The sequence below is a fragment of the Taeniopygia guttata genome, chromosome 6 (genome assembly GCF_048771995.1).
Source record: "Taeniopygia guttata chromosome 6, bTaeGut7.mat, whole genome shotgun sequence".
NCBI classification, from domain to species: domain Eukaryota; kingdom Metazoa; phylum Chordata; class Aves; order Passeriformes; family Estrildidae; genus Taeniopygia; species Taeniopygia guttata.
The window spans coordinates 23,972,687-23,987,372 of NC_133031.1; the positions used below are offsets into that span (position 1 = coordinate 23,972,687).

The following is a 14,686-nucleotide window of genomic DNA, read 5'->3' on the forward strand; positions in this document are numbered from 1 at the left end:
GCTCTGGAGCAGCACGGAAGAGCCGCTGCAATGTTTTAAGGCAGCGAAGCGAAGTCCCGCGGCCCGGCGGAGCCCCGCGCTGCAGTTCCGGGCGCGGCCGGGGGAGCGCAGCACAGTCCGCGCCATGGCCCGGCCCCCGCCCCGCGCCCGCGCACACGCACAGCCGCCTTCTAATTCAATTAGCGCAGCCTGCAACTCCAGAAAAGAGTAATTCAATTAGTGCATTGTGCAGCTCCACAATACCTCCAAGCAGATGTTCGCAATCCTGAGGAACTGGAGCTAGCTTTAAAGATACCTGTATGCCTCCAACGCGGCGCTGCATATGCCGTTTGTCACTACGGCTTTACACACCTTCCTGACTCCTAACGAGGGAGGAAGGAAAACTCGGATGAGTTTTGTTTCATTTTTTAAACCAAACAGTCGAACTGGTGCTGGTGTGCTAGAAACCTTGCCCTCACCTTAGTGGGAAAAGCACATTAGTAGTAACTGGACCATCATTACCGAGGCTGAAGGAGGGGGAGGTCTTGTAGCTACCACGCAGTTTAAATTAATCATTGTGCTGGACACACGGAGGTGGTATTTCTCAGTGAGAGATACCGTCACACTTCTTGATACTCAGATTAAAGAGCTAATAAAAGCACATGGAACTTCTGAGGATCAATATAAGTGCAGAACAAATGCCAATTTCTGTTACTAAATGTAATTACTCAATGTAATTGGAAATTAGTGATGTGCTACAAAAAACAACCCAACCCATACCACTGATCCACAAAGAAAGATTTTTTTCTAGTCCCCTTCATTTCATTGCCATCTGAAAGGAGGAAAATATCTCTTGCTGTTGCTACTACCCAAGAGCTAAGATCTTGCAGCACACCCTGAGCAACTCCCTGAGTTTGGTGGGCTTCCCAGCATAAGCCAGCCTCTGCACAGGTTACACCACCAGCCAGACAATGTCACCAGATTTAAAGAGGGATAAATCCTAAATATGTTTAAGAAAGCTCCTCTGTAGTCACTGGGCACTTTAAATAAAGAAATCTCCATCCAGGCTAACCATTGTGGTCTTCCTACAGTGAAGCTCCCTAAAATCTGAGCTACAAATGGGGCTGAAGTCAAACACAAAAATGCGATTTGGCTTCATTCCTGCTCCTTCTTTTATAATCTCTCATGCCTTTATAATTGCTCCTGGCAGGTGGTAAAATGAGGAAAAACAGAAAAGACTCCCGCTGAACATCTCCAACAGGAAACTTTGCTTAAAAAACCAGGTGTCACATTGTGGCAGTTCAATATTTCATAGCCAATACAAGGAATGTGCAACAGCACTGCAACTTTAAATCTTTGCCTCCTGTGTCAGTCTATCTCCTCTCATTGTAATGCCAAAGGGAACAGCAATCAGAGTGGAGATGTTCAACGTGATAGAGGTCAGGACACCAGTGGATCAACGTACCAGAAACACGACCTTGTTTATTTTTTCCCCCAGTATTATTGTTTACAGGGTGCTTTGCTCATGTACCTTGTGGTTCTTAGCTAAAAGATGAAATTACAGCCCAGGATGAAGCGCTCAGGCACACATCCAATTTGTGTTTCCATCTCAGAAAACAAAAAGCTTCTGAGGCCCTCGGGCTGCCATTCAAACTTGGAGAGGCTGACATTTTTAACAGCATGAACCAGAGACTGGCAGAGGAATGATCTAATGCATTTCTGACTTGTCAATCAAAGATCTCACCTCTGCTGTCTTGTAAACAGTTGGGGGCCACCTAACTACATTCACAACCAGGGCAGAGCCTGCTGCCAGCCAGGGGGGTGCTGGAGCCACATGCTCTGGCTATTAGTCACCAGAATTAGGATTCTGCTTTAGAGGTGCACTGTAAACAGCCCCCGGGCAAGCTTCACACAGCTACTGGCAGAGCGAGAGGGGTGAATACAAAGCAGGCTTAGTGTCTCCATGCTGATGGAGTCTATGACTGGACACCCCATATCTTTCCCAATTAGAGACAGAACTATGCACACCAGCAAACACTGCCTCCAAAGCCAAACAATTTCCTTCAAATGTATTTCTCGCAAACACATTTCTGAGCATGCAGTTTGCCCACCCCAAGACTCTAGCTCTAACCTCCTGTATAACCAGAAATGATGTACTACTACTCACATTTACACTGTATTTCCAGCAATAAAACGTCAACTTCTAAAACAAAAGTGTGTGAACAGGCTGAAGGAAATTTAGAGACACAACTGTTTCTACCAATACACTGGCAATGATTCTTTGACAAATATTCCACTTTATAACACAAAAAAAATATAAACATTAGGAAAAAATAATATACAAGTAATTTGAAGAATAAGTTCATGTCTTTCTCACAGGGACAACAGACTTCCACCACTGCATACCTTTAACATCTTTTGCATTTTCACCTTTCTGCAAAAGTAATCTCAGTCAAGAGAGGTCACATCCATACTGCACAGCCTCAAGTACACTCCCTTTTGCTTCAATTTGCCTAGTCTGGTACACTCATACCTGTCTCCCCAGGCCAGAGCTTTTAGTCCAGACCAAGGAAGTCTCACTTGCTCACTTCTGCAAAACCAAGCAGAAGCTCATCCCCTTCACCTGATAAACCCTGAGGTGTAGTTCTTCATGGCCAAGATCTTCAGGTAAAACAAAATGCAAATTTCTAACGTTCTATAGAGACACTTCTGTATTCAAGAAGATGCTGCTACCTCCATCACACAAGTTAATCCTCCTCTTTGATTACTAAAGCCTGTTACAGAAATAAAAGTTTCATATTTGGCAAAATAAAGCTGACTCTCTTCTTTTCCACCTAGGCTCCAGACAAAGGTAGTAAAAGCATGACTCTTGATCAAAGAAGTTTACAATCTAAACAGGAGCTGGTATTTGTGTTGGCTGTGAATTAGGTAAAAAGGAAGAGGCGGACTGCTCTCTGCGATTATGGTGATACATCAAAACGTTCAAATTCCTTTTCAAGCCTCCTAATTTATACAACAGCCTAAAGAAATGAATTCAAGGAAACACTTTGGTCTTCTGCAAACCTGGAAGGATTAATACAATCATTCCTTTGGCATACTTGATGGGTGTAATTGTAAATTTGAATTTTCAAAGTGCTCCAACTATGAAAAGCAACACAAATAGAGCCTGGTGAGCATCCAAGGAAAAATATTTTAACAGGGAAAGTAATTATCTTCACATGGAAAATGTCATGAAAACAGACACCTATTGGTACATCTGTAAACTTCCAAAGCACAAATTTCTAAGAAAAACAGAGAGTATTCTGCATATATTTTTTTTTTTATTATTATTAGGAGAATCTACATGCAACCTAATTTTCAGTTGTTTTGCAGATTAACGGTACCATAAAATCTGGCATCCAAGACACTGAAAACTGAATAGCTGGCCTTTGTCTCTTGTTAAAATACCCTCTTTGACTTGACCACTTCCCACAGTGCCTTATAGGAGTTCATGTTCCAATTTGCCACCATGATGTTTTTGAAATTCAGTTACACAGTAGACTATCAGTTGCAAAGCCCTTTGAGATAAAAAAAAGAGATGGAAAAAAGAACTGTTTCTAGCTCCTTATTCCCCTATGCATGGGTTTAGCCTTAAAGCCTTTCCCACTGCAGGATGATTGCCTAAAAACAGGGTTGAGGAACCAGAAGATCCTGTTTTCACCTGTCTCAAATAATAAAAACACAAAGAAGAAAAATGAAGTTACCTGACATATTAACAGAATCATCTCTAAATCAACTACCTGCCAATGCTTCCCATGAGGAGTCAGCAAGACTTTAACTGAGCCGTTCAAAAAGAGCATCTTTCCACATTTCTCTCTGAGCATATGAAGGCAGGCATGTAAATAACTAGACAAATTCAGCAGTGACTAAGTAGCCTTCCAGATGGCATCTTCTCTTTTGCCACAAGCAAAGAACATTGATATGCTTCTCCAGTTACTTCAAGCTTGCTATGGAAAAAAGAAAGTAACTTAATATGAGAAAATTCACTGGGCTACAAGAAAGTCTTTAATGCTTTCCTGAAGATTTGATACCAAAAAAAAAGCATTAAACAATGATGAAATACTGCAACATCACTGCTTCCAGCAGGCTCCAAACCACTCCCTTCTGCACTGGAAAATGCAGAAGCCATGCCTCAGAGGGGAGTTTTCTTCAAACCATGCAAGCTAATGAGGATCAATCAGAGCCCATTGAAAAAAAATGGACTGCAATGTGGATGACTCAGTGCTGCAGAAGCCGGTGCTGGCAATGTGGTTTCTCTCTCAACTGGCAGTAAATGTGTCCCTCAACACAGCAGTCAGAACTCGGTGAAGAGTACCAGTTTACCATTTCAGATGGCAAGTATGACATACTTCCCCAATTCCTACAGTCACTAAATGCACGTGGAAATGTCTCTCAAAATATGCAGAAATGCGAATGTCAGTCCTACCAGTATCCCAACACAATCAATGGTTGTACAGCTGACTCATTTGACCCCAAATATCAATGTACTGCATTAGCAGAACAGTTACTGCTCATATCTACCATAAGGACATTTTAAGCTTAAACAAATTAATTTCTCTTTCCCTTTGTAATATATGCCTATTTTAAGTAATCAAAAATAATTCAAGTAGAAAGGAAGAAGTCTCAATTTAGGTTTATAAATTACTTCCCATACACTGCTAAGCTAAAAGAGATTTGAGATTCATTCAACAGCCAAAAGCTTAGAAATTAGGTCCATACGATTTAGTCAAATTATGCAAATCAGGATTAGGAGTCTAAACTCTGCCTGTTGTCTCTAGAGTCCTCTTAGACTAACAAAAAGTCGTGTTTCCCCCTCCCCCACAGAAAGCTCCACTAAAAGCTTGTTTCAGCAAAGGAGGCCTGGCAGGACACCTTCCAGAGTCCATCAGTGCTACTGCTGTGTCAGGAAAAAGAGTTGCACCAAAACAATGCAAGACACTTAAGCCTCCTCTGGGACTAAGAGGATTATTTCCACAGCACTATCCTAACTCTGGGAGCAAGAAGTAAAACTTAAAATAATCTTTGCATGCTTTCCTTTAGAGGTGCATAATGAACTTACCCGAAAAAAAGTGAAAATTTCGAAAGATTCTGGCCTATTATTTTTATTTGGTTTTGAAAGATGCTGGTAAATAAAACTCCCTGCCACAGGTTAGGCCAGCAGTAGCATAACCTAAGAGCATAAACCTTGAGTAAATGTTCATGCTACAACAAGCTCAAATAAACATGCTCTCTGCAGAGATACTTCTAAAGGTCCTCAGTCACTGGAATTCATAAAATACCGCAGAGTTTCCAATGTGAATATAACATCTCCAGAGCCCAGTCTCTGCTGTTATGTCCACATGTCATCAAAAATGCTTGCTTGTCTAGGTTTCTTGATGCTCACCCAGCACTTGTCTTAACTCTCTACCCATGGGTAAATGTCTGCATTTTTTGAGTTCACTGGTCACCCAAAGGATCTGAACAAACAGGTTTGGCAGAAAGCTGACTCATGACAGAGAAAAGCCTGAATCTAACAAATTCAGAGATCAAAGGGGAAAAAAAAAATGTTTCCTTTATTTGCCTTTTGACTGACAGCTTGCTTGGACAATAATTTTCTGTAGTCAAAATGTCCAGACTCCTGCTAACAAAGCTGAAGTAAAGAATTTCTGGCATCAATTATCATCATGGCAATGGACTCACCCTCTCAGTCTTTTAAGTGGCACACAGAAAATTTAGATAGGGGGGGAATTACAAATAGCCAGAATAGCCAGATTGGAGACTGTGTGATGGATGCTGTTTGCCAGATATAATTAAGTGGTATCTTTTTGACACAATTTAAAACCAATGAAAAGAAGATGATGGTATTAAGCCAACTTAGATAAAATAATTATATCAAGGTAAATGGAAATGCCCCAGCTGCCCTGAATCTACACAAGATGGGTTAAAACACCAGAGATCAGAATGACAGAGGAGAGGCACAGAGTATGAACCAGAATAAATAGAGGTCAAGCAGGCAAGTAAAGGAGATGCACACACACACAGATGGAGAGAAAAGGAGTGGGGAGAGACAGAAAGTACCTGGAAAGCTGGGAGTGCGCCAGTCCCTGGGTTATACAGGCATCGCAGCGAGGGCATGCTGTCCGCCAGGCTGGAGCAGCCCAGCCACAGAGATCTGGGCATAGAGCACTGCAGAGAAAGGACAACTATGAGATGGGACTGTATGAGACAGGATGGCACAGATTACAGGAACTTTTAAGGCTTAGCCAAATGGCATCAACACAACTGCCCTTTAAGAGAGCACTAACTGCTGAAGCATCTTTTCCTTGAGAGAAGCTTTACAGATGTCATAGTAGCAAAAAAAAAAAAAGGCCCTATGGATCAAGAAAATAAATTTTGATTAATATTCCACAACAATGTGTTGAGTTTTCCCAGTAATAAAACGTTTCTTTCCAGTTTATCAGACCTCTTCTCTTCCACAGCAATGCTCCAGGCAGAACACAAGGCAAGCAATTTTGCAAAGAAAGCAGAAAAGTAAATGACAACTTTAGGTGTAATACTTGCAGGAAAATAAAAGGTTTGTGTTTTGTCTGTAAATGGGATAAAAGGAAAAACCTATGATCCAAGGTGAACAGGAAGTTTGTGACACTTTAGAAGAGTTTCTGCTTGCCTTGTTGTTTGTTAAATGAAATACAATTTTTATAATAAATTGATTCCGTTCCTACAAACAAAAATACAAAAAAGGAGCCAAAGCAGCCAATCAAGGAAAATACTAGCCATTTTGATAGTTAAAGCCATTACCCCTTGAAATAGAGAGCTGCTTATTCATTTTACACCACTACTATTAAATTTAGGGATGCATTATGATAGCAATTGCTTTTACCAGACACAGTTTTTGATGCCATAAGCACTACTGCATTTGTCTAATTACTGGCAAAGCAGGAAAAAACAAGTGTATTTTGAATTGGCAGATAGCCATGAAAATTGAGGGATGTGATAGATTAGCTGCTAGAGATTTTAAACCCTCACATAGATGATTTTTTTCAATCCTGCCCCCACCTTTTTTTTTTTTTTTTTTTTTTTTTTAATAGAGGGGGAGGGAATGGGAGGAAATTTGAGTGGAAAGGGCAGCTGGAATGGGTATGAAATGACAGCTGCCTTCTGAGCCTCCGTTTCTTCCTGCTCTTGAGAGGGCTAGAAAACCTTGCGCAATCTTGCACTAAATGAGAAGTAAGAGCAACATAACCCATCTTTGAGGGAGCAGAAAGGTGATCACCAACATCCATAATCTGGTCCTGTGCAGACAGACACAGAGATTAACCTTGTCTGTCACCACATTCTTTGCTGTACTTTGTTGCAATTTACACTGCTGTTCCAGAATTAGTATTTAAAGACTGCTGGGGAATATAATCTATAGAAATGTTCTCAATAGAAGTTTATGATACCTTAAAATACATTCCTCGTTGCATTTTCATTAAAAAAAACAACTCTTCCCTTTACAAAGGTAGTGAAACTCAAGAATTTGAGTACGTATCAAATGAACTTGCTACTTGTATGTAATGGCCCTCCTGAAGCCAAAAAAATTACAACCATAGTATTGTAACAAGCTACAAAAGTGAGCCATACTTCCTTGTCCACCATTCTAACCTCCCAAACACTTCCACATATAAAAAACCTTCCAAATGCCAGAAATCTTTTCTTTGCAATGTAATATGTATCACTACAGCTACTGAATGCTGTTATGACAATAACTTTAAAAAAAATTCATATATCAAATGGACATCCATAGTTACGCATTTCACCAATTTTATTTATTTAAATAAAAATTGCTTATTATTCTCCAAGAATGTCACAGTAACAGAAGATTCACTACATGATGCCTCTGATGATGTGGAGCAAATTCACTAGGTAAGGATCAGCTGCTTACTGTTATCCATCCCAGGATTCATAACATAATACAAAATAAATATGGGATGATTTTCTTTTTCCATACATAGTTATCCAAGACTTGCAGCTATTATTTATTCCATATTCTCAAGCTTTCCCATCTCTTGGGCTGCCTCAAGTTTTCATACTGTGATAATGAACTCAATGAACTGATTGCCATTAAAACTGCCTGACAATACAAAAAAAAGTTAGTTTAAATATTTGTACTGACTGCAGCATGGAATGGTACAGAGGCTGGAAAAATGAGGAGCACTCTGAGTGGAAAGGCAAGCTCTAGTTGACTCAAGGTTTACGTGAGATTACAGCTCAAGTCGGAGTCATTACAATCTGCAGGTAGGACACTCTATTGTGCCAGGGAACTTACAGGGCAATGAAATGTCTTCCTCTGAAATTGCCACAATAACAAAAGAAACCATTGAAGGCCTATTCTGCAGAGCTCTCTGTCCAATAGAGGTTATCATTCCTCAGCCATGTGCTCCTCCCACATAGTATTGTTCCAGAGTTAGGAAGTAGGAAATAAAAAACTACCAGTTTCCTAGATGATTTCTGAATCTGTTCCAGTATACAACAAAATCTACATTAGTGATACAGTTCTTAAAAATATAAGCGTGAAGTTGCACAGTGTGGAAGGAAATGTCATTCCCGTACTTGCCGTTTACCTATTGAAGGAAGCAGAGACGCTAAATTACTTTGGTGACTGAAAGAGGCTTACTCACAAGCCTGAACAAAAGGCCCCAGGTGTTTCAATAGAAACAGCTTGTGTGTAAATCAGATGAGTGACCCACCAGAACAACTTCATTTAGAGCCTGATCTCTGAAAAATCTCAACAGCCTCTCTCCCCATGCATTGAGCAAGCCACGTGTCAAACACTCACTTTTGTACTGTCAGCTCCACAAACAAGGGACTGGCCTCAATGTTCATGACTTGAAAGCTGACTAAAAAAAATCCTCTCCTGAACTCAAGTCAATCTACATTGATTCATCAAAACAAAGATACAGAAGCACAGTGCTTGGACTAGAGCCAAATGGGAATGCTGGTACTGCTTGCTAAGTACTGGGCCAGGATGCAGCAATCTCTCTACTTTCCTAACTCCCAACTGCATTAATAGTACGGATGTCTGCACAACTTTCAAACCCAGAGACACAAGGCTTTTTATTTAGAAAAGCTAAGCATCTTTAATACACACTGAGTGGCATAAAATAGGGAATTATTTGATGAAAAACCCAATTTCTTTTTCCAATTGATTTTAAAATCCCATTCCCTGAACTCTGAAATGTATTTTCCCACTAAATAAATACAGGGAGTACAGTTTCAAACAAGACCAGCATCCTCCTTGTGACAGAGGCTGGTTCCAGCTGCTCCACTGGTGATTAAAATGGGTTTGCTTACTTTGAATTAAAATAGGCTAGAAGCATTCACAGCCTCCGCCTGAGCTGAGTGGACAGTAACCATGAGCTGAAGGGAAGATGTATTTTAACCTATTCAATTATTCTTGTAATTATATTGCAAGAACATTTTTTGACTACATCAGATGTTCTGCCTCTAATGGTCTACCCTCTTCCAATTATCTGATGTCCTAAAGACAAATTTCAATACACACTCAATAGCTAAATTTTTGCCAGTGCTAAAAATTGGTTATTTACTTTATTTGCTACTGCATTACAAGATTATACATTACCATTTCAGACTGGGTTTTTCTTATCAAATTTGTTCTCTTCTAGTCCTTCAGCAAATACAATATACTGGGGGTAACTAATACAGTTTTAGTAAATTGTGTTACAGGTCAGAAATGTATCACCTTGTCCTGTAAAACTAAGTGGCTCTACACAGGGGAAAAAAAAAGTTCTTGCATTACTACAGTTCACAACTACAGTGCACAGGCATGAAAGCATAAACTGACTATACTGAGCTCACTATAAAACAAGAATGCCCAAAAGACAATCAAACAACAGTTGAAGGATATTTTCTTTATAGTAACTTCAGAGAAATTAATTAGACAGTAGTACAGAACTACTGTCTCTAATTGTGGCACATTTTAAAATAGTATGGTATTACCTACTACTGCTGTATGAACCCTGTACTGAACTTTGATAGCCTGTGCACTTAAAACACCTTTGATTTACAGGCAGCCTAATACATTTTTGTACATCTTCACAAGTTAGGGACAAAGCCAAAGAGGAAACCAAATATTCTCCTCAAGGGTTGGTGTTTGGTGTACTGTACATAAGATTAATTTCACATGCTAACCACATCTATTGCAGCCCTTCCCTAGCTCAGAGCTGTTTCCCTCCTAGTACAGCATTCAGCACCTCACGCAGGTGAACTCTAAAGATAAACCAATAACGATTTCTAACTCTTCCAAAAACCAAGACATGAGGGGAAAAGAGGTTCTAGAAATTCTATCACCCAAACTGGAGCAGATAAAACATATGGGATGCTCTGAAGGGTATTTGAAGTATATAAACCAGATGTGAGCTTGATATGAGGAGATAGATCACCACTTCAGAAAGCAAATATGGTATGGCTGGAAAGAACAATTCTGCCTTAAAGTATCTTTCACACTACTGTTTCCTGCATGCTCTATAAAACCTAATTCTCAGGAAATGTGCCTAAGGAATTTTAATCCTTTATCAAACACATGCTCAGATCTTACTGGGATTCCTAATATTCAGAATTATTTTTATCATACACCACAAAAAAAAAAGGGAAATGGGAGAACAAACTTCAATACCTTTCAATCTCACTCAGTTCCTCTTACTCTTTTTTTGGCCACATACTCAACTAAGCCAATGCCAAAAATATAACATACATCACTTTCACATTGTGTTCAGTCTGCACTATTCCTGTCACCACAGAATGCAACACATTGCATGAAACATATCAGATAAGGCAGCTGCTATTTACATTACAAATGTTGGTCTCATGAAACTTAGTAACAATTCCAGAAATTTACTTCTGGCTAAAAAATTATTTTGGATCCTTTCCCTGGTCAGTTTTTCATTCTTTTAACCTCTTGCATAAAAATGAAAAGGTATCTCTTATTTTTCCCTCTACCATTCTGAGAGGCGTTTTCTGAATAAATATATGTAAGTATTAAAAAAGTACTCCCAGTGCATCTTGTATACTTTCACAATTTAAAAACCTGCCATACATATTTCATTTTTTAGCTTTGGTAGCTCTTCATATCTGAAAAAAAAGAATATAATACAACTTCTAAAAAAGCTGCCAAAACAGAATGAGAATATTCTTTTATTATTTATTTTCGTAGATTTTGTGGGGCTTAGTTTTTTTTTTCTTTTCCCCTATCCCAACAATGGATGCAAGGCACACTAAATACATAATTACATGAGAGAGCCACACAGCTTTCAAAGGAGCCATTCAAGTGAATTGTGTAAATAATATGCCTTTAAAAACCCTAGCATATGAATACAGATTTACCAGTTATGAAGTAGTTATATACCTGAGAGACAAGAATATGCATTAAAAAAAAATTCTGCCCAATTATAAACTTACCAAAGAGACTAGCATGTCTCAGAGCAAATTAATACTTTCATAACTTTTGGAGAAAGTTTTTTGCCTGTTTTCATTTGAAAATAAGAAAAACATTAAAAGCTGTAAGTCTTAATTAAGACAAAAAAACAACAGTCAAAAGCCATGCACCTCCTCGCATCCCAGACCAGTTTTCCACATTTATAACTAGGTAATTCTGACTTTGTCACTGGCAGTTTTTCTTGAAAGTCTTTCCACAGTAAGAATACCAATTTATAAAAATAAAGAGGCAACTGCAGTAATCCTTGGAGTGTGACCATGAGAAGGATCTTGCAGGGCTCTACCAGCCCACCAACACTTCTTCTAACTGCACATACTGCATCAGAATCATGAAGGGACAGATGCAGCTCCTGTCACAACCAGTGCTTTGCACAATTCCTAGCCTTTCATTATGTTCAGATTGGTCACATTTCCACAAGCATGTATGGATATGATTCAAAGTGGTTTGTGCTTCTGCTTGGTCATAACAAAGCTCAGCTAGCTCATTAAAGACCCTTGGACTATTTTTCACGAACTGCAAATCAAGCAAACCAACATTTCACTTTGGGAAAGCTGAGTGTATTTTTCTGGCACAACCAGGGTCTGACTTCCAAACAATTTCTCACAAATCAGAGGCTGAAACATGCTACCAGATTCAATTATAACACTCCTCCTAGATTCCAAACATAGGTAATACTGGACTTCTTGCCCTGGTACAGATCACTGACTTCAGTGCAGCAGTTTTCCCCTTCACCCTCAGGCTGTTACTACATTCAGCCAGCTTTGCTGTGCACACAGAACTCCAACTGCTGTAAAGGGTTCTTTTTCCTTCAGCCACCCACTCTGCATGTAATTGCTCAGTAAATTTTTCTTAACATATGTATTATGCAAACTCTTCTCTAATCTTCTGGTAACTCTCTAGCTAACAGTAACTTTTTACAAGATATTCCAATTCACTAACCACTTTTAAATATCAAAGATAAGACACATGGAGAAAGATTTACGTATTCAGATTATCCAAATAACTTACCTGAGTGGGATCTGGAGGATCAAATCACAGCTTTTAGGTAAACGTTTGTGAAGAAATGTTTTCCCCAAGAGTGGTTACTGGAGTTCAACCTCTGTGACTTCAAGTCAACAGAAATTACATGCCCCAGCTAGGGGCCAACTTCCATCTATAAGGTGTACAAGATCCTCATTTGCCAAGTGCTAGAGGGATTTGTATTGCTCACATCTGAACTCAACGATACTAATGTTTTCGTAATTATAGTTCTTTAATGCATGAAGTTGATAAATTTAAACCAGTGCAGCTGCAGAGCTTTAATATTTAGGTGACATACCCTTCTTTAAGGAGTAAAACTTGTAGAGACTTGTGTGTGCTTCTTTAAACAACACCCAACTTACTAAGAGCAATCTCACCAAGGTCTAAAGCATGAAACTATGTGAAGGCTTAAAATGAAGATTTTACAAGACCAAGTGCACTTGGCCCTTTGGTAAGCAAGAAAACACAGCTACTACTAAGATCCATTATTGTCTGACGATCTTAGAAATATCTGCCAAATTTAATGATTTGATAATTCTGTGTCTAAAGCCTGATGAATCAGAAACAACTCCTCATGAGTTTGGGCAGAGTAACACAGCATACTAAGGAATGTGCTCAAACTACTTAATCTTGTAACATTTCTAGAACTTCTATTTTCATGACACAAACTGCAGAGAAAAACCTACATTAGTGGAGATATGAAACGGAAGTTTCATTAGATTTTCCCCTCATCTCTAACTTTATTTAATTCCATAAAAATCTCTCAGAGTTATTGTTATGCACCTACCACACAAAAGTGTTTCAAGGATAAGTGATATGCCTGCATAGCACTGTGAGGACATAATGTACTATATGAGTGCCAAGTATTAATAAATGAACCGCAGAAAGAAATCTTATTTCAACTTTCCACCTAAGGAGTTAGTATCTTAATTTTAAAAAGCATATGGATCCACTGAAAATACATGTTTTAGAACTTAAGGAAAGGATGCTAAATGACAAAATTACAAAACCAAAATATATCCAGAATAATTTTATTTTTCTCTCAGTAAAGTGCAATTCTAGCAGAAGAATCCTGGTTTCACCACAGTCCTGGTTTTTACACCCTCTTTTCCAGCTGACTTGACTGAAGTGCAGACCATTAATATCTGAAGTGCCTTGTTTTGATTATACTGGTGTTTGCTGGTACCAATCTAGTTAAGGTATCACCAAGAATTTCCAGCATAAAACACATTTACAGGTTTATAACTTGGCTTTAAAAATTCTACTACAAGAAGACAGTGGGAGGCAGAAAGGCTCAGATGAGTGCATTACATTACATATCCTCCATGATGCATACTTGCTCAGAATGCTATGAAAAAGGGAGGCATTGGCTTTAACTCTGAATTATCATGTTTCAGAAGCCACCTAAAAATTATACTTTTACTTCCCCGTTTATGTAATCAAAATAAGGTTTTGTAAATGTTTTACCTAATTAGCTTAACTTGCCCAGTTTCATAGTTTGGCTTATATTATAGAAAGTGTCCATATGAGACAGGAATTAAAGTGTCATGTCTATCAACTGTATTTATACACAAACATTCCCTCCCTTTCTCCGTTCAGAAGTCAATTGTGGCTTGTCTCTAAAGGGGCAGCACCTAGGTGATGGGATGTTAGAGACTGCTAGGAAGTCAAAAGCTTAAATGAAGATCAAGGCTGAATAAAACAACTGTATTTTCTACAAAAAGACAAACACCTAAACAGGAAAGAGCTAGAGTAAAAAGAACAATGCAGGTTACTTAAAATGTCAGTGTTAAAGCAACATGCATTTCTGGCCATTGGTATTGTATTTCCTCTAGCCCACATAAGAACACAATACAACTCTCCATTGCAGCACAGCAACATTAAATATAAAACCTGCCATTAAAGGGCAGAGGGTAATGAAATCAGTGTGGGCAACTCATGCTCAGGTAGTGTTCAACTATTATCTCCAGTTTAAGAAGGCTGAAAATACGCAAATGCAGCCAGCACTGGTTTTAGATAAAATTGTCAGTTTTATGGATATTTATAGTATGTGTCCAGTCTTGCAGAACTCCATCTTCCTCCACCTCATCTGTAATATAAACTGCTTTTAGTCCACATTAATACAATGTGTTCCTGGGATACTTCTCACATTCTGTGTAAGTCAGGCACCAGATC

The 14,686-nt window shown here is 38.9% G+C and overlaps 1 protein-coding gene across 6 annotated transcripts in view; it reads right to left on the reverse strand.

The window, feature by feature from the left end:
- Nucleotides 1-14,686, reverse strand: part of BTRC (beta-transducin repeat containing E3 ubiquitin protein ligase) — a 114,517-nt gene that overhangs the window by 80,893 nt on the left and 18,938 nt on the right. For 4 of the 6 annotated variants that reach the window (XM_072931196.1, XM_012574638.5, XM_030276281.4 and 1 more), the window contains one exon: nucleotides 6,076-6,183. The exons of the other annotated variants lie outside the window; for them this stretch is intronic. In XM_072931196.1, coding sequence (XP_072787297.1) covers nucleotides 6,076-6,183 — 108 coding nt within the window. The remainder of the gene's footprint in view (nucleotides 1-6,075; nucleotides 6,184-14,686) is intronic. 6 annotated transcript variants of the gene reach the window in all.